At 41.9% G+C, this 19,176-nt stretch overlaps 1 protein-coding gene across 6 annotated transcripts; it reads right to left on the bottom strand.

Moving 5' to 3' along the window:
- Positions 1-711: 711 nt before the first annotated feature.
- Positions 712-18,059, bottom strand: ncoa6 (nuclear receptor coactivator 6). 6 transcript variants are annotated; one of them, XM_083520808.1, is made up of 15 exons: positions 17,853-18,059; positions 14,807-15,132; positions 14,560-14,715; positions 14,274-14,396; positions 13,218-13,340; positions 12,302-13,129; positions 12,064-12,201; positions 10,573-11,968; positions 10,374-10,492; positions 6,742-10,047; positions 6,174-6,206; positions 5,038-5,068; positions 4,638-4,679; positions 4,138-4,289; positions 712-1,435 (listed from the first exon to the last, which is right to left on the bottom strand). In XM_083520808.1, the coding sequence occupies exons 2-15, from the start codon at positions 15,072-15,074 to the stop codon at positions 1,383-1,385; spliced, it is 6,768 nt and encodes a 2,255-aa protein (XP_083376934.1). In that variant the 5' UTR covers positions 15,075-15,132; positions 17,853-18,059; the 3' UTR covers positions 712-1,382. The 6 variants fall into 6 exon arrangements, with proteins under 6 accessions (XP_083376934.1, XP_083376933.1, XP_083376932.1 ...); XM_083520807.1 differs by having other exon boundaries at positions 14,560-14,718; positions 14,807-15,078; positions 17,853-18,058; XM_083520806.1 differs by having other exon boundaries at positions 14,560-14,718; positions 14,807-15,122; positions 17,853-18,058.
- Between the last annotated feature and the right edge of the window lie 1,117 nt (positions 18,060-19,176).

A 19,176-nucleotide genomic window follows, 5' to 3' on the forward strand; every position in this document is an offset into this window, starting at 1 on the left:
ACTGCACAAATGTACACATGGTGATGAAAAAAATGCACGTTCAGCAAAAACGACTGTTTTTAACAATATACACGTTTTGTTTCCTTCCATACAAAATATGTACATTATTATTTGTTCTGAGACTTTTTATATATAATTTTGAAGGCAAATGTAATTTCTGTAATAACTTCAGACACACTGATCGTTTAAATGTTTTTACATCACAGGGACATTAACACAAAATATTTCTGAATCTGAATAAATGTTAAATATCACTGAACAGAACGTTTACTTTCAATACGTTTTATTTTAGAATTGCAATTTCTAAATAAAAAAAAAACCAAAAATCATTTTAATAATTTACATATTTTAAAAAAATCATGTTTTAGAATGTGCTCATCAGGCAGCTGGTCAAAAGTTTGTGGACACCCGACCAGACGATGTGCTTTTAAAAACATCCTGTTCCACATGTAGTCTCCATGTGCTGTTATAATGAGCTCCACTCTTCTGGGAAGATGTTTAGATGTTTGTGGAGATTCACTCAGCTACAGTGGTGTGAGTAAAGTCAGGTAGCGATGAAGATGAGAAGGTTCCTGGGGTGCAGTCAGCGTTCACGTTCATCTCGAAGCGGTTTAATAGGAATTACAGCAGGAGATCTTCCACATCTTCATGGAGCTACGTTGTGCACAGGAACAACAGTTTGAATTGAAATGATTTGATGACAACATTGACTTGAAATTAAGCTTTTATTTGAAATTTCAGGTTTCACGTGATTGAGATTTTTGTTTGCGGTGGGGGAAAAAGTGTGTGTGAGAGAAGATGGTACAGGGGGGAAAAAAAATATTTAGCTGCCCAAATGAACAGAAAATGAAGAAGATGGATTTTAAACTTAAACAAAATGTAGTCAAGTAACAAGGAGGTGAGAAGTGCGCAGATCATTAACTAATCCATGTCCAGGGACAGGAAGTTAAAAAAACAAACCCAAAACAAATAAACCACAAAACCATTTCAATCCATTTTTGTAACATTATTATTATACAATCTATCACCAGGCCTCATGATTAAATCCAGCATATATAAAAAACAGGACAAATCACACACACACACACACACACACACACACACACACACACACACACACACACACACACACACACACACACACACACACACACACACACACACACACACACACGTAAATAGGATATCACTTAGAATCAGGGAACAAAAACATCATTAATTTCTTTTTAAAAACATTTCTGTACATGGCTACCACACACACACACACACACACACACACACGCGCACACGCACACACACGCGCAACATGATTACAGAAAAAACAGCAGATAAAACAGTTCGAGAGAGAAATGTACATTTCACAGGTGTGTTAAGCTTCATGATCACTTCGACTTCCTTCGCTTGGCCTGCGTGGGACTCGCTCCAGTGTTTGATTCTAGAAAATACACATGAATAAATCAATGTAATTATCAATAACACACTTTTTAACTGACTTGCAGCACAAAAATTATTTATTCACTTCTTTTTTTGCATTTGATTTGTTCGTGTGTGAAACGATTTACTTTCTGTTCTCATGTACAACAGCTATAAAGAATGTTTTCTCACTGTTATAGGGATAGAAAACATCTGGAAAGTTCTACAGATACTGTAACTAAGAACTAAAACAGGGTTTCTGCAGGTTTCACAAAGTCAAATTTCTTCTTTCGGGTTTCTCCCATTAGGGGTCGCCACATCGGATCATCCGTCTCCATACCCCGTTGTCCTCTACATCTGCCTCTTTCACACCAACTACCTGCATGTCTTCCTTCACCACATCCATAAACCTCCTCCTTGGTCTTCCTCTTTTCCTCCTTCCTGATGGCTCCATCCTCAGCATTCTCCTACTGATATACCCCATGTCCCTCCGCTGCACATGTCCAAACCATCTCAATCTCGCCTCCCTCACCTTGTCACCAAAACATCCTACATGCGCTGTCCCTCTAATAAACTCATTTCTAATCCTGTCCATCGTCGTCACTCTCAACGAACATCTCAACATCTTCAGCTCTGCTACCTCCAGCTCCACCTCCTGTCTTTTACTCAATGCCACTGTCTCTAATCCATACAACATCTCAGGTCTCACCACAGTCCTATAAACTTTCCCTTTCACTCTCACAGATGCTCTTCTATCACAAATCACTCCTGCTATCACTCTTCTCCACCCACTCCACCCTGCCTGCACTCTTTTCTTCACTTCTCTAACACACTCTCCATTACTTTGCACTGTTGACCCCAGGTACCTGAACTCCTCCACCTTCTCCACCTCTTCTCCGTGCAACCACACCCCTCCACTGCCCCCCCCCCCCCTCTCATTCACACACATGTACTCTGTCTTACTCCTACTGACTTTCATTCCCCTTCTCTCCAGCATCTACCTTCACCTCTCCAGGATCTTCTCCACCTGCTCACTACTCTCACCACAAATCACAATATCATCCGGAAACATCATAGTCCATGGAGACTTCTGTCTGACCTCGTCCACCAACCTGTCCATCATCACTGCAAACAGGAAAGGGCTCAGAGCTGATCCTTGATGCAGTCCAACCTTCACCTTAAACCAGTCTGTCGTTCCTACTGCACACTTCACTGCTGTCACACTGTCCTCATACATGTCCTGCACCACCCTCACATACTTCTCTGACACCTGACTTCTACATACAATACCACAACTCCTCTCTCCACCCAGTCGTACGCTTTCTCTAAACTTTCTTCCTAAACCTTCTCTATACTTCTCCATCAACATTCTTAAAGCAAATAAGGCATCTGTGGTGCTCTTCCTCGGCATGAAACCATACTGTTGCTCACAGATGGTCACCTCTTCTCTCAGCCTGGCTTTCACTACTCTTTCCCATAACTTCATGGTGTGACTGATCAACTTTATTCCCCTGTAGTTACTGCAGGTCTGCACATCTCCCTTATTCTTAAAGATCAGTACCAGCACACTCCTTCTCCATTCCTCAGGCATCTTCTCACCTTCCAGAATCTTGTTAAACAATCTGGTTAAAAACTCCACTGCATCTCTCCTTAACATCTCCATGCTTCTACCGGTATGTCATCTGGTCCAACCGACTTTCCACTCTTCATCCTCTTAATCGCTGCTCTCACTTCCTCCTTAATAATCCTATCCACTTCCTGCTTTACCATCTCTACACCATCCAACCTTCTCTCTCTCTCTCATTTTCCTCATTCATCAGCTGCTCAAAATACTCCATCCATCTTCTCAACACACTCTCCTCACTAGTCAACACATTGCCCTCTCCATCCTTTATTGCTCTAACCTGCAGCACATCCTACCCAGCTCGGTTCCTCTGCCTGGCCAATCGCTATAAATCCTTTTCTCCTTCCTTGTCAAACTTCTCTTACAGCTTCTCATATGCCTTTTCCTTGGCTTTCACCACATCCCTCCTCACCTGCTGCTGCCGATTGAAGTCTTCCTCAATATCTTTTCATTTATTCCTAGATTCACTCTCTACCACTTCATCTAACTCACTCCAGAATTTTTCCCTCTCCTCCATCTCACAACCCACTTGTGGAGAATAAGCACTGATGACATTTATCATCACCTCTTCAACTTTCAGCTTCACATTCATCACTCTATCAGAAACTCTCTTCACCTCCACTACACTCTTACTGTACTCTTCCTTCAGAATCACCCCTACACCATTTCTCTTTCCATCCACACCATGATAGAACAGTTTAATCTGTTCTACTTATTTTTACACACTTCATTAACTTCGTGAATTCACTCCCTCGATGTGTGGATTTTACAGGATTTTCTCCTTTTCAGAGAAATTCTCAAAGCGGGACAAAAAAGGCTAAAGCATTAGCCGCTAGCATTAGCCGATTGCCACTTCTTGGTTAGCGTGGAAACGGGCCAAATCAAATTCCACACATGCATAGGAACTCTAAAACTAGAGTATGGAGAGATCTATAGGATGTATTAAATTTTTTAATAATAATAAAAAAAAGCCATTTTAGATTTTAGCCACTTTGCCCAAGATCAGCCTGAAGATAATACAGTCTGAAAATAATAACCAACACCTTCTAAACCAATCAGAATCCTCAAAATATAATCCTATCAGACGGCAAAATCCTCACCCGCAGCTTTCCCTGGGTTGGTAGATGCCGACCCCGGTCTGGCTGCCCTCTTTCTCTGTCCGTTTTCAGGCACTTCCTCTTCAGTGTCCTTCTCAGCCCGTGAGCTCCTTCGGCTGGGGCCTTTGGCCTTTTCAGCTGGACCTCTTGCTTCCCTAAATAGACAAGACAGCAGCGAGGCAAAAGCAACACGCTGAATGGAAAACTACTGACAAAATCAGGATTTCTTTGTTGGAAACACGGTATGCATTGATAATGTTTGTGCACGTCTCACTCAGGTATCACAGTCAAAGTCCTTCTTCTTATTACTACTATTATTAATAATGATGATGATGATTCTACAGGCCCCAGTGGAGCCGGTTTTACAATTCAGGAATTGCTGTTTTTCCTCATCTACCACAGATAATGTCCGTCTCCTCTTCACAACCTTGTTAAATAAGGTGGTGATGCTGCCCCGTGCACACACCTGTGCAGGGAGATCTTCAGGTTCGGTATATACATACCTTTGGGCTAAGTCGATGGGCGTCTTTCTTTTCTTTGCCCATCTGTTATAGAAGTGGAAAAACAGCGGTAAACTGCTTTGTTGCTTAACATCACAATTTTTTTTTTTTACCCGTAATCCCCAAATTTGAGTCGAGTGATCGGGTCAATTCATGATTTTTAACTATTGTAACACCAAAGTTAGTGATTCCCCGCAAAATCAGGTCATGTTACAGCCAAACCAAAGTGAGCACTACATTCACTGGACGTAAAAAGCAACAGATAAAGTCATAATTATGAATCGCAAAAGATTTTTATTTCACTTTTAGAGACAATAATTTTAATAGACGTTTAAAAACAACAACAGGGAAATGGAAAATGAAATGCGAACGAAGGAAATAACTCTGGATGAGTTTGCCTTACCCCTGTTCTGCGACAGAAGGCGCTCCTTCGCCTAAAAAAGAAGAAGGAAAGAAAGAATCGTGGATTACCGCTTTGGATAGATTATGATAAGAGATTCAGATAAACACAGACCTAAAACTGGCATTCTAAAGTGGGACCAAATCTAGTTTTACCAAAAATGTTTTAAAGTACCCACCACGGGTTTGGGGGGGAAAAAGCTGCTACCGTAATTTCCTGACTATTAAAAGCACCCATATATAAGCCGCACGCACTGAATTTGACAAAGATGTTTATTTTGAACATAAATATAAGTCTATAAGCCGCAGGTGTCTACACTGAAACTAATGAACTTTACACAGGCTTTAATGAAAGACAGTGTCTGTAACACGGCTTGTATCTAAACAGTAGCCTACCAAGAAAGTCATTGTTCACTGTCTTCCTCCTTCCTTTCACAACTATTTCTCTCTCGTTTTTCTTTTGGCATCGTCGTGCGTTTAAAAATCACCATCGGTGAATCTTTTCTCCCGATGCCGTGCAGCTCAGAACACAGGTGAAGTGTGTTTTCAAGCCCGGTTGTTTTCAGCGTGACGAATGATTCACATTTCCTGTAGACAGTCCGAGTGAGCGGCAGGTCAAACGTCAGAGGAACATCATCCATATTTATGATGTGGTGCGGCCCGATTCAGTGGGAGCGCATCTGATTTAATATAAAGAGTTTCATTGGTTCACCTGAACCCGTGCCGCAATTTCATTGGTTTAATGTTATGTCGCTCAGTTTTTGGCTTAAAGTTTGTGAAACCGGGAAAAACCCCGGAAAAATCCATAAATTAGCCGCTTCATTGTTTAAGCCGCGGAGTTCAAAGCTTGGGGAAAAAAGTAGCGGCTTATAGTCCAGAAATTGCGGTAGTAATCTGTGTGAGTGGATACTATACATTTTAACAAACACACAAAGAATCGACAAAAAAGATGTCGCATAGATCGATATATATAGGAACACAGTGGGAAGTCATTTAAAGACCATCAATTGCTGCTGATCAGATCATCTGATATTTTTATTGGAATGTTTTTATTTGCTGAAGTCTGGAAGCTTTTTTCTTTGCTTCATTTACATTGAAAAATTTGAGAAAAAAAAACAAAACCAAAACATAGGTGTTTACCAGTTTGTTGTTGTTGTTCCTGTGCAGGCAGAGCTGTAATGACACAATTAATAACACTTAGTCTTGAGTACTGTAACAGAATTAAAAGACACTTCTATTTAAAGGTCGGCCGATAGTGGATATTTAGTGTACCGATAACGATATTTGGTTGGATCGTACTTGCGGAATAACGATTAATCAAACTATAGTTTTAAAATAAACACTAGATTTAAAAAAATGTAATAAAAAATTTATCTATATTACAAAAATGTAAAAAATACTGAATCATGAAAATGTGCTAAATAAAATAAATATAAATGATATAAATAAATATAATTAACAAATTATAATAAATAAAAGTAACATAGCGCTCTCTGTGCAGTCTGGCGTGTATTAATAGTTTTTTGCTGTTTCTGTAGTTTTTTTAATTGACCTTCTTAGCCGCTTCAACACCGGACGCCAACCGGAAGAATTACAGGTATAGAATTTTGCAGATTGACATTAGTTCCAGCAATCAACTATCTGTGTCAATTAATTGACATGAATCGGTCGACCTCTACTTCTAATGACTAAGGAATGAAGTATATACCTTGAGTTGGAGTATCTTTAACAGGTGCCGTGGAGTTTGTGGACTCGGGCAAGCTTGTCTCAATTACCGTAGAAGGGTGTGGTTCTACAGCTGGAAGTAGTGGAGATGGGCCTGCTGCAGGACCTGTGGGTGGTGCAATGGTCACTGGTGGGACTGTAGCAGAAGAAGGAACAGATGGCGCAGGTATAGTAGTGACTGTTGGAGAGCTGGAGGCAGAACTGGCAGGAGGTACGGCAGCAGAGCTGGGAGTGATCACTGAAGGACTAGCTGCTGTGGTGGAAGAGGAAGATGGTGGCTGCATAATTGCAGAAGCTGAAACTGTAGGCATTAATGCTGACAATGGAGGTGCATTTGGTGCAGAGGGGACAGATGTGGTAGGAGGCAGAGAACTAGGAAGTGTTGCCTTTGTAACCGCTTGAGGCGGGGTTTGAGCTGGTGCACTGTCTATTGGTTTTCCTGACTGGGTTGTGGTCTGCTGCAGCATCTGATGGGTGTTACCAGTGTGGGCAATAGATGTCTTACTCAAAACATTTTGAACTGGACTGCTCTTGGCAATAGATGTTGTTGGTTGTGTAAGGGGACTCCTGCGAGCAACAGTACTAGTACTCCCTGGACTGGAGCAGGCAGGTAAAGATGTCAGAGGTTGGTGAACAGATGAGGGGACAACTGGAGATGTGCTATGTTGTACAGATGATGACTGTCCTAAAGAACTTATTTTTGAAACTGGGGCTTCAGAAGTGCTCTCTTTTTGAGGAGGATGAACAATGTTTACAGAGGATGCCTGACTTGCAGGCACTTGCACTTGGATTTGTCCAATCACGGCCCGACCTGGCTGACTTGTGGCTATGCTTACAACAGGGGAATGTGTCGCCATAGGAGCAGACAAAGTTGAAGTCACACCTGAAACTGGAGCGGGAGTAAGTTGAATATTGGCAGATACTTGAATAGGCCCAACCATAGTGACAGGAACCCCATTGGTGCTTGATGGTACGGAGACAGACGGGACTTGAAAAAAGACCTGTGATAAAGGTCCAGTGATAAAATGTGGAGGACGATTTTGATTAGGACTAGGTTGGTGCACTTCTGGGGGTCTAATGCTTTTAGTGGGTAATGCAAGCACAGTTGAAACGATGGCTGGCGTCACGGCAGATGCTGTGCTAGAAGCAGAACTAATGGGATTGGGGGTCACAAAAACAGTTATTTGATTTGGTTGAGTGGATCCTGATGATGTGGGTCTGTGCAAGACTGTTTGCTTAGTACTAACAGAAGGGTTGGGATGTAAGCTAGCAGTTGAAACAGAGCTAGAAAGCAAAGACGAACTTAGGCTAACAGTTGGTACACTAGAGGATGACTGAAGGCTATGATTGCCAGTCTGAATCATGTTTGGACTAGACCTTGGAGCAAGCTTGGATTTTTGATCAGGTTCACTAGTGGGCAACCCACTCTCACTGCTCTGGGCAGTACTGGGGTTGTGTTGGCTCACTTGCTCCACCAAATTTCGATCTACACCTACTGGAGGAGTAACCTTGGGTGCCTTTGTGGACGAGGACGAAGGGTCTGTGTTATCTAGCAACTGATTGAGAGATGTTGGTGCATCTCTAAAAGAAGCTCCATGCTCTTGGAGTGGTGGGTTCGGTGTTGCATGAATCTGCTCTGACAGTTGCTCAGGTGGCATATTACGGTCTTGAACTTTTGACTCTGGGAGTGACATGCGTTGATTTGCCATTCTAACAGCAGATTGATCTCTTTCCACTTGTGCAGTCTGACGTGGGTCTAGCTGTAATCCCTGCACTTGGGTATCTCTTACGGTATCTGGATTACTAGAGACTGCTTGCAGGGGGTTTGGATTTTGCTGAGAATCTAAAGTTCCTATTGAGGATACAGATACAGTGGGGCTTGTGAGGACAGAAGAAGCACTGGCCTGGACAGTTTGAGAACCTGTCATTTGTTGTTGATTTGCTATGGAGGTTAGAGGGGTCTTAGTCCATTTCTGCCTTCCTGGACTAGGAGCGGCCATTTTTCTATTTGTGGCAGGACTAGATCGTCGACTGTTACTCGGACTAGCTCGCTTCGTTTGCCCTCCAACCGTTTGTTTCTCTTGCTTTGCACCAGCGTTCGTAGCATTACTAGCTTGAGTAAAACCCTGTTGAACACTATTATTGCCACTAGTGTTATTGTTGTTAAGAGCTGCCAGACTTGGGGGAGCCTGCCCAATAGCTTTCAAAGTGGTAGGATTTAGACCTTGTTGATCAAAACCTCGAGTTAAGTTAGGTTGTCGGGGTGGTAGTGGAATATTAATCTTTGGGGGGAAAAGGCCGGCAATTGAGGCATTCAGTCTCTCGGGGGAGAGATTTATCTCCGATGGCTCAGTGCTGGGTGGACGGTTGGTAGGGGTTAAGGGATGGTGATATGGTCTAGGGCTTGCGCGGTTTGGTGTCTTAGGGCGGGAGCTTTGGGAAGTAGAAGGAGCACTGGGAAAATGAAGATTGTGAGAGCCAGCCATTGGTGTTTGCTGGGGTTGTTGTTGCGGACTCGCTCCTGGTTGCTGAGAGACTGATCCAACTGAAGGTACAGATTTCAACAGGTGAGAATTAGGACCTTGATTAACAGTCTGTTGACCTGCATTCCCGGTTTGAGGCACCATTTCGATTGATGCCCTGTCCTGCAAGTTTAAGGTGCCTGATGCTTCCTCTGGTGCCATTCCTGGGGTTCCCTGACTAATGTCTGGATGAGGCATTCTTCTTGCTCCAGCAGGCATCTGTGGGTTTACTACTGGCTGCATGCCTCTGGCTTTTTCTGGAGAAGGTGGGACACCTCCATGCCCTTGTAAATTGATCATTACAGGCATGTTCCCTTGTTGGGAGACAGGCATTCTCTGTGCAGGATCACCAGGATTAACATGAGCTCTCTGGGGATGGCCAGCTTGTTGAAGTGGGAGTCGATTCTTTGCTTGTTCCTGCATTTTAAGCATCATCATCATGTGTTGTTGCTGCGTCAGTGGTGGCTGTTGCTGTGGTTGTTGCTGCTGCTGCTGCTGTTGCTGCTGCATATGCTGTGGTGGCTGCTGTTGAAGCTGTAAGTGATGTGGATGGATTTGATGCTGTCCTTGTTGTGGCCCTTGTGGTGTTCCAGGTTGACCTGGAATCTGCATATGCATCTGTTGCTTTTGCATTTGTTGCTGCTGCTGCTGCTGCTGCTCCTGTTGATGCTGCTGAATTTGTTGTTGTAACTGTTGCTGCTGCTGGGCCATAAATGGTATTGCCATTTGCTGCAAAACTCTTTGATCTCCCGATTGTCCAGGAAGGCCTAAATAAAAAAAAAATGCAATGCAACTGCATAAATATTCAACCAACAGCCGTCCTCTAAGCAGGATCATTATAGACTGTAGACATATTTCAATTCTGAATGGAGCCATGAATTAAACAAAAAAAAAAAAATCGCATAATTAAAATAACCACTGTCATTGACCAAAGGCTGAGCAGGGACAAATTGATTCTGATCAGATGCCCAGGCATACTAGCACCACTGTATCTAAGAAAGAACCGTGCTTTGCATTTAAAACAGGAAAAAAAATAATCTTGCTCACAATCCACATTTTGCCTGTCAAATATAATATTTTTTAAATCTCTTACCTGGCCTGTTAGCAAATTCAGGAAGCTTTGGGTTGGAAGAATCCGTGCCAGCTGCTTGGTCACTACCTAGACCTTGCAACTCGGCATCATCCAATCCTTGTGAAACTGAATCCAAACCCCTACGTGAAGGAAAACACCGATCATACACTTGCCTTCATAATGTATAACTGTAGCATACACTATATATTTTTTTCCTTACCCTAGACCTTCAGCAGAGTGTTGCCCCTCTCCTGCTTTGGGTTTCTTTTTTCTAGGTGGTTTCTTCTTTTTTGGTTTGGCCTGGTTACCCCCAACCCCACCCGCTCCCTGTTTTCCACCGGGCCCAAACTGGCTAGCGGAAATGTCACTTTGAAGTAGGTTAACCAATAAAGGACTAGTCAGTGTAACGTCCTTATTCCCTGGATACCCAGCTGCTTGTCCACCAATGGGCATCTGGCCAGAAAACTGGGGATTGAAAGGCATGCCATGACCAGGAAAAGGTCCATTGCCCATTTGCATGTCTGGAAGCATTTGCTGTTGGCTCATGTCAGCTGTGTTTCCAGAGCCATCTCCGAGCTGATGTGGGTGCTGTTGTCCAGGCTGCTGTCCAGGCTGCTGCTGCTGAAGTTGCTGTTGTTGCTGCTGTAGCTGTTGCTGCTGCAGCTGCTGCTGTTGTAGCTGTTGCATCATGTGTTGCTGCTGTTGTTTTTGCTGAAGCTGTTGCTGGAGCTGTTGTTGGACCAGATGTCCTGGAAGTCGCATCTGAGGACCGTGCATCCCTAACGGTTGGTTGAGATTACCATTCACTGGGATCTGCTGCGACTGTTGAGCCATTTGCTGCTGATGCTGCTGTAGCTGTTGTTGTGGCAATTGGTGTTGTTGCAGTTGGAGCTGTGGCTGCTGCAGCTGCTGCTGCTGCTGTAATTGTTGTTGTTGCTGTTGTAATTGTTGCTGCTGCTGTAATTGTTGCTGCTGCTGTAATTGTTGCTGCTGCTGCAATTGAGCCATTTGCTGTTGTTGCTGGGGAGTCATTTGTTGCTGTGATTGAAACTGCACCATATTGCCCTGCAAATTAGGCGATGGACCTCGCATCATCTGACCTGGCATAACAGCTGGTTGACCTTTGGGCCCAAAAGCCTGCTTATTTCCTTGAATTTGATTTGCTACCATCTGTTCCATCATGGCATTCTGCTGTTGCGATGTTTGTTGTTGATGTTGGTGCTGTGGCTGCTGTTGTTGATGTTGCATCATTAATGCTTGGTGCCCCTGTACTCCACCAAGCTGAGCCTGGTTCTGCATCATTCCTTGCCCCTGTGGGGGCATTAATTGTTTTGGAGGGGTCATCCCTCGCTGTCCTTGATTCATAGGCCGAGACAGAACAGTCTGACCTCCTGCTTGGCCCTGAACCATTTGACCTTGAGAGGAAGCTACAGGTTGATTTTGAAGCTGGGACTGCATTCCCATCATCTGAGTCTGTAAACCTGTCTGAGGTTGTCCCATAACACCTCCAGAGGTGGATGGGGGCTGAGGAGCCATTCCACCATGATGGCTAATTACACCGGGGGGTAAAGAATTGGGCTGCATGTGGTTCGGAGTTGAAACTGAAGGAGGTGGACCTACAACAAAGTGTTATTTAAAACGTTATTTAAGTAAACAACCAATTTAAACTAACAACAACAAAAAAAAAAACAGTTCTCTTGAAAAATGTTACCTGTATGCGTCATATTTTGGCCACTTTGAATTTGAAGGGTACTACCAGTGGAGGTTCCTGCACCGCTCACGGTAGCTTGGCCTTGCACAAAGTTCTGACCTACATTCTGGAACCCCATTGGCATTCGTTTTGGCATAACTGCAAACAAAATAGGTACTTTGATCGTGTACTATAGATCTAAAAGCACAAACTGAATAAGCTATGGTAAACTTGTTTAAATACAACAACAGAAACGTACCTCCCATCCCTCCTTGTGAAACCTGGCCAAGCTGAGGCATTCCCATAAAGCCTGGCTGAACATTACCCTGCTGCCCTAACACAGCCCTGCCTGGGGATCCAACACCCTGTGGAAACCCCTGGGGAGTTGTTGGACGTGGACCGAGCTGACCCTGACCTTGTCCAATCATTGGTGGGGTACCAGGTGAACCCTGCTGAAATGGTGATGACGACGATCCAGGGGACTTGGCAGCAAGGCTGCCTTGTGATGCAGACACAGGGGGCAAGGGAGGAGGTGCCCTCGGGCCAACAACACCCACAACACCTTGAGGACCTTTGGGCTGAGGGGCTGCAAACTGGCTTGCCCCTGCTGTCTGCGGCTGAGCCATGGTATTAAAAACCTGCCCAGCCTGCTGGCTGCCATAGGGATATGGTGGTGGAGGATGGTTTGGTGTTTGCACAGATGCCAAAGAAGGAGGACGCTGTCCTAATTGACCTTGTGGAGGAGCTTTTCTCCAATTTGGAGGCATAGACCCCTGAGCAGGTGGTGGCTGGAGAACACCAGAAGGTAACTGGTTCCAACCAGGAGGGACTGGCATCTGATTTGAAGGGTTAAATGGGCCACGAGCACTACCTAATTGTGCTAACTGAGCCTGCTGCTGTTGATGCTGCTGCTGCTGCTGCTGCAATTGCTGTAGGGCTGCCGGATTGAGCTGCCGGTTTGCCTGCATGCCCTGGATGTGATGGCCCTGTTGGCCCATAGGGGCGGGTGGACCATGTGGTGTTTGTGGGTGTTGAAGCTGTTGCTGCTGTTGCAATGCGAGCCCAGACATCATGGGATCCACTGAATCTGAAGGAGAACACCATAATGCAATGACAATCTCAAAATAAAGGTATAGGTAGAGTCAAGTGGAAAAATTCCACTTTCTGTCTCTCACCCGATTGTGTTGCTGGCCTTGGTACCCTTGGATGCATCTGTCCACTACTTCCAGGCACCATACCTTGTGGAGCCATGCCAGGACCAGAGGGCACCATTGAAGGATTGTTCATCCGCATTCCAGCTAAAAAAAAAAACCCAAAAACAACCCAGTTTAAATATTATTATTATTAACAAATTATTTGTTGTTCAAGTACTGACATATGGATTAAAAAAGTAGACATTTCCTATTTCAGACATTTATATCACTTAACAGCCTGTTAATACATATTACTTATACAAAAAATACATAAGTATACAGTTGAAAAACAAATTGTCTGTCCCACACTGTAAACCAATTTTTAACAAACAAAAAAATTTCTTAGAAACTGTATAACCTCCCCCTGACAGGCATTGCACATGACTACAATTTTACACCATGCTGGTGGTGAACCCTCTATTTGTTTCCATTTTGGGCTGAACCTGACTAGGTTTTGTGAGAGACATGGTTACCAGACATTCGATTGTGAACACCGAGGTCGAGGTTTTGTAGATTAAATGGCACGGATACTTGATTGCCAGAACTATCATAAAAAATTCATAAAGATAGTTTTTCCGGGTTGCGGTTGAAAAGGTCTGCTGTCATTATACAGTACAAGAGTGGCCTCTAGAGACAAATTGCATCAGTAATTTGGCAGCAACTGAACTTATTATCAGTTCAGTTGCCTTAACATAATAAGGCCCAACAGTGGTAGCATGGCGGTGCTGGGATTTGAATTCATGACCTTCCGATCAGAAGTCTAATGGGGAGGAGGTTAAAGGTTGCCTAATTAATCAGAAGTGATAGCTGATTACTTGAACTTTTGGCGATAGACAAAAATCAATACTGTTAGCTTTTTTTAAATCACTGACCCCTTGCTTTGTCTTTGCTTGATATTAGGGCAACAGAAGACCTTTCATTCTAAAGTCAGAGTGTACTTTAGAGGTTACTAGAGCCATAACAATTCCAGCTCTCAGAAAACACTGATAAAGACCTGCAAAGAAACGTTTGTTGTTAAAAAAGATGTAATGTAATTACCTGGGCCTTGTTGCATAGGAAACCCAACCTCCATTCTCATCTGACCTGGTGCCCCAATAGGTCCGTTCACCCTGACCTCCTGCCCTCGGTTTTGCCCCCCTGCAACATTAATAGGTCCTTCACCTGTAAAGGAGTGTAAATAAATAAATAAAAGAACAAACACATTTCTGTAATAAAAAACATGTGAATGATATTTAATATGTATCGTGTGTGTGGGTGTTGATTCTGGTAAGATGTAGCCACAAAACCATGAAGTGCCTGAAAAATTTAAAAACCTCCAACACACCTTCAATTTGCACTGATAGGATCCCCAGGTCTCGGAGCTGCTGCTGGTTGTTTTGGGCGAGGAGGCGGAGGCGTTCGGCGGCTTCCCGTGGGATATTAAATGTGACTCGCACGCTGTTCCAGGGTTCCACTTTCTGGGGCGCCAGTCTTTCGGGACCTTCTGTAAATATCCAGATCAATAAGAATGGAACAGAGAAGACTGCTTCATTTTTTCTTATTTATATCTTAACCACTAAACCCATGCTTACCCATTGAGAGCATATGGGGCATCCCTTTTAAGATAGTGTCAAGCTTCTGCTGAAAGTCGTCGTCGTCAAGGTTTCCCTTGAAAGCGACGAAGATAGTGGCGCATTCCCGAATTCCGTGTGGATCTGGAGAGGGAGCCGGGTTGCCGTTTCCGAGATCGCCACACACTTCATCTCCGTCCTCCAATCCAGAGTCGTCCTCTGTGCTGACAGCGACCCCAGGAGACCCTGTACTCCAGGTGATCTCAGCTGGGCCGGGCTGCTGCGCCATGACCCTTTTCAAAAAAAAAAAAAAAAAAAAAGGAAGCTAAAGGTCTCTCTGGGCTTTTCTGTTGTATGGAAAGAGAAAAACAAAGTGAAGCTTTATTAATAATCTGGATTATTTGTCTCTATGAAGCCTGGTGAAATAAAACACCGTTGTGCAGCGACAACAAAATAAACGATAGAAGATAGAACTTCTTTCTAAAGTTTTATCACAGCAATTTGCCAATATTTACAATTATAAATCAATTACAAAAAAACACGCCATACTGTTATGTATATTAAATTGTTGTGAAATGTATAGCAGCTATAAACGACCCGTCTCTCCACAACCTCACCTTTAAAATAAAAAAAAATAAAAAAAAAACTATCCAGAAGTAAAAGAAAATGCTTGTATTCAAGATTTTATTAGTTAAACATAGTTACATACAGAATACAACATGCAGGGAAATGTAAAGTTTCTTCATGTTATTCAAAACCGCAAAGAATTTATTACGAAATAAACAAGTACCACATTTGGACACACCTTCTCCTTCAGGGCTTTTCTTATTGTAATTATTATTTTCAACGTTGCACATTTATACTTATGAAACCCAAACAAGGAAAGAACACAGAATTATGCAGTAAACAAAAACGTGTTAAATGAAACAGAAAATGCTTTATTTTTTTTTTTAGATTCTCCGAAGTAGGCTGCTGCTTTTCCTTCACTCTCCGCTCCAACTCATCCAAAACATCTAAATTTTTACTTAATCCCCAACAGCAAAACATCTCCACACCATCACACCCCCTCCTCCAGCTTCACATTGGGAATCACACCAAAAATCTGAAATTTGGACCTGCTAGATGAACTGATCTAATGTCCTGTCAACATACTCTGGGTTTTGATTATTATTTTTTGTTTACTACACAATTCAATATTAGTTCTTTCTTAGTTTGGATGCCTTCAGCATTAATTACAAGCAGCACATTGACTCTTCGAAAATATATCCAAGTTTTATTTCTATAGTTTTGTCCCTTTAATGTGAGGGGTGCACTTACTTTTGTGAGATACTATGTATATAGTACTGTGTTTTAAGTCAATATTTAACATTTAATTATTAAATATTATTTATTAAATATCAGTCACTTTATCAAATAAGAATGCTTAAAAAAAAATAGAAGTTACAAAAAAAAAATTTTTTACAAAAAGGAAAGAAAATGAACAAAGAAAAATTCAAATCTAAGCAATATTTGGTGTGAATAACGTTCTGATAAGTATTCCAATATCTTAAACTGCTGAGCTATCACTACTCAAAATAACAATGCATGGTATTTGAAGGATCTCTGCTGGTAGGTTGTTCCAAACATCATCTAGACCTGACCACAGATGATCTGTGGATGTAGATCAAGACTCTGTAGGGACTAAAGCAATCAGTCTCAGGACTATGAAGACTCTATTTAATGACATTGGCTGTATGTTTGGGGTGGTTTTAAAGTCAGAGCTGATCAGACGCCTCCCTGATGGTACTGCATGAGTATCTGTTTGAATTTCTCAGCATCGAGGTCACCATTAATCCTGACCAGATCTCCAACACTATTTGCAGAAATGCAGCTCGAAAACCTGCAGGAAACCTCCACCATGATTCATGCAGACACTCTACTTCAAGGAATGAAGCAACACCAGCAAACGCTATGATAGTACAGTACAGGCTCTCGTGAGCACTGTCCCACAAAGAAAGACCAAGAGCTACCTCTGCTGCAGAGGATATGTTACCAGCAGACACTCATTAGCGTACTGCTCTCCAGCCCTAGCCAAATATCTCAGACACCTGCTGCCATTTTCTGCATGCCAGTTCCTCTGTTTTTATGCGTAGTTGAGTCACTGAGTCTTGTTTCCATGTCGAAGGTTTGGCTTTTGCCCCCCAATTCTTCCATAAAGATCACTTCAAGCCAGAAATCTCTCTGCTTTCCTTTAGTTCGTAGCTGATGGCACTGTTTGACATCTTTCAGTGTCGAAAAGAAGTATGACGTGCTTTCATTCGTGACATTAAGTTTCTTCAGCTGACTCCATTGACACGGTTTTGCAAGTAATCAGTGGTCACACTGAATATTGATTTAGATTTTTCTTGTGTTCATTAACTTTCGATTTTGTTTATTGATAAAAAAAAAAATTAACACTTCTAGTAATCTAACCCTCTGCATTTTTAATACAAGCACTTAAAACTTTTGCAAAGAAGTGTTTGTATATGTATTTTAAATATATATTATATATAATACACTCACTCACTCACTCACTCACTCTCACACACACACACACACACACACACACTCTTAAGAAAGAGTGACATAACAAAAATATATATTTTTTTTAAACCAATATTACATATAACCCATTATGTGAAATTATAGATTTATTAGTTTTAAATGAATACTTTCAATTTACCTGCAGAAAATAATAAAACTGCGCCGGTGCGTGTGTTATATACAAGCTGTTTTTTTTTCCCAGACTTGTGCACAATTATATCGATTTATTTCCAAACATAACCGAACATTGACACTAATTTACTGCATGCAAATCAATCATTCAAATAAAAAAAAAAAGCTATAATTAATAAAATAATTAAAGTTTTAGAATGCTAGCCCGCTATCTAAACAACAAGTAGCATCCACGGCTACCTAATAAAGCTAAGCTCGGGGAAGCTAGCTAGCTAACCGGCTCAAATCTTTATCCGGTTTGTTTACGCTTTTGTAATCATTTTCTACACAGTGTAAACAACCCAAAAACGATTGGAAAAAATAACACTTTTACCTGATCAGTCCATTTGATGTGCAGGAGAATTTCCGAAGAAGACGGTAGTTAGCTAGCTAACGAGGATGCTAACTAGCCGAAAGCTAACAGCAGAGCAGCTCGCACAAATCTCATCATCTTCAGCGGACTGCTGTTTTTTTTCGCTGCGTTAGCCTCGTTAGCTATCCGTATTCCCAAACTGCATGTACGCCATTTCCGGAAGCGGCCGCCATTCAGCGCTAACGGAAAACACTCAGACGGTGTCGCGGTCGATTTTGAGCGACTTTACGACAGCGGGTAGCTCACGCCCGCTTTCCGGTAGATACCATAAATGAGTTCACTTCGTTTCTGTTATGAGCCTAAATACGTTTCGCATCTATTTTCAAAATATAACAACTTTCTATAGTTTCATTTTCCACAAACAAACCACCCCCAAACCCTATAAACAACATATTTCAGCTTTAATACGCAAAAGGTGAATAGTTACTACTTTCGTCACAAAACTACATATCCCAGATTCCCTTGCGCGACAGTTTCTTTTCCTTTTTTTTTTGTTGGTCGTTTCAATATTTGATTAATATAAGAATACATTATTGATCCTATAGGGAAATAGTTTGATTCAAATAAGTCACAGTAAAAGATTAAATTTAAAAATGTTTTTTAAATAATTAATATAATAAAAATACATATTAACTGATACATTAATTGAATGTGAGGTGACATTCAGCAAAGCAAAAAAGTTACATAAATAAACAAATAAATGAAAAACAATAAAAAATAATTGTTTTCCAGATTTCAAGTTTAAACATATTTATATGCAACTTTCTATTGTTTATTTTTCATAAGTTACTTATTATTATTATTATTACATTTTAATTATATATATTTCTAATTATATTTATATAATAAATTATACAGCCAAAATTTTGTGAACACCGGTCATCCCATTCCACATCTACTTTTCATTTGCTATTATAATGAGCTCCAGACTTCTGGAAAGATGTTCCTCTAGATTTTTGTGAAGATTCCTTCAGCCACAATAGTGTTAGTAAAGTCAGGTACTGATGTAGATGAGAAGGTGAGGAGGTTCCTGGGGTGCAGTCAGCTTTCACATTCCTCCCGAAGGTGTTCAATAGGGTTTATAATAGGAGATTTTCCACATCGTCCAACCCATGAAAAGCAGATCTTCATGGACTGCTTTGTGCACAGGAGCATGGTCATGCTCAAACAGGTTTTGGTCTCCTAATTCCAAAGACGTCTTATACAATTGTGTGTACACCTTTGTGGTAATAGTTTGGTGAAGAACCATATATGTGCGCGAAAGTCGGGTGTCCCAATACTTTTG

Source organism: Silurus aristotelis (genome assembly GCF_946808225.1).
Source record: "Silurus aristotelis genome assembly, chromosome: 19".
In the NCBI taxonomy this organism is placed as follows: Eukaryota; Metazoa; Chordata; class Actinopteri; order Siluriformes; family Siluridae; genus Silurus; species Silurus aristotelis.

Coding starts and splice junctions, on each gene's coding strand:
- ncoa6 (XM_083520807.1), bottom strand. CDS start 15,074: ATGGCGCAGCAGCCCGGCCCAGCTGAGATCACCTGGAGTACAGGGTCT. Junction 6,207..6,741: donor TAAAGATACTCCAACTCAAG/GTATATACTTCA, acceptor GTGTCATTACAG/CTCTGCCTGCACAGGAACAA. Junction 4,680..5,037: donor CCTTCTGTCGCAGAACAGGG/GTAAGGCAAACT, acceptor CTTCTATAACAG/ATGGGCAAAGAAAAGAAAGA.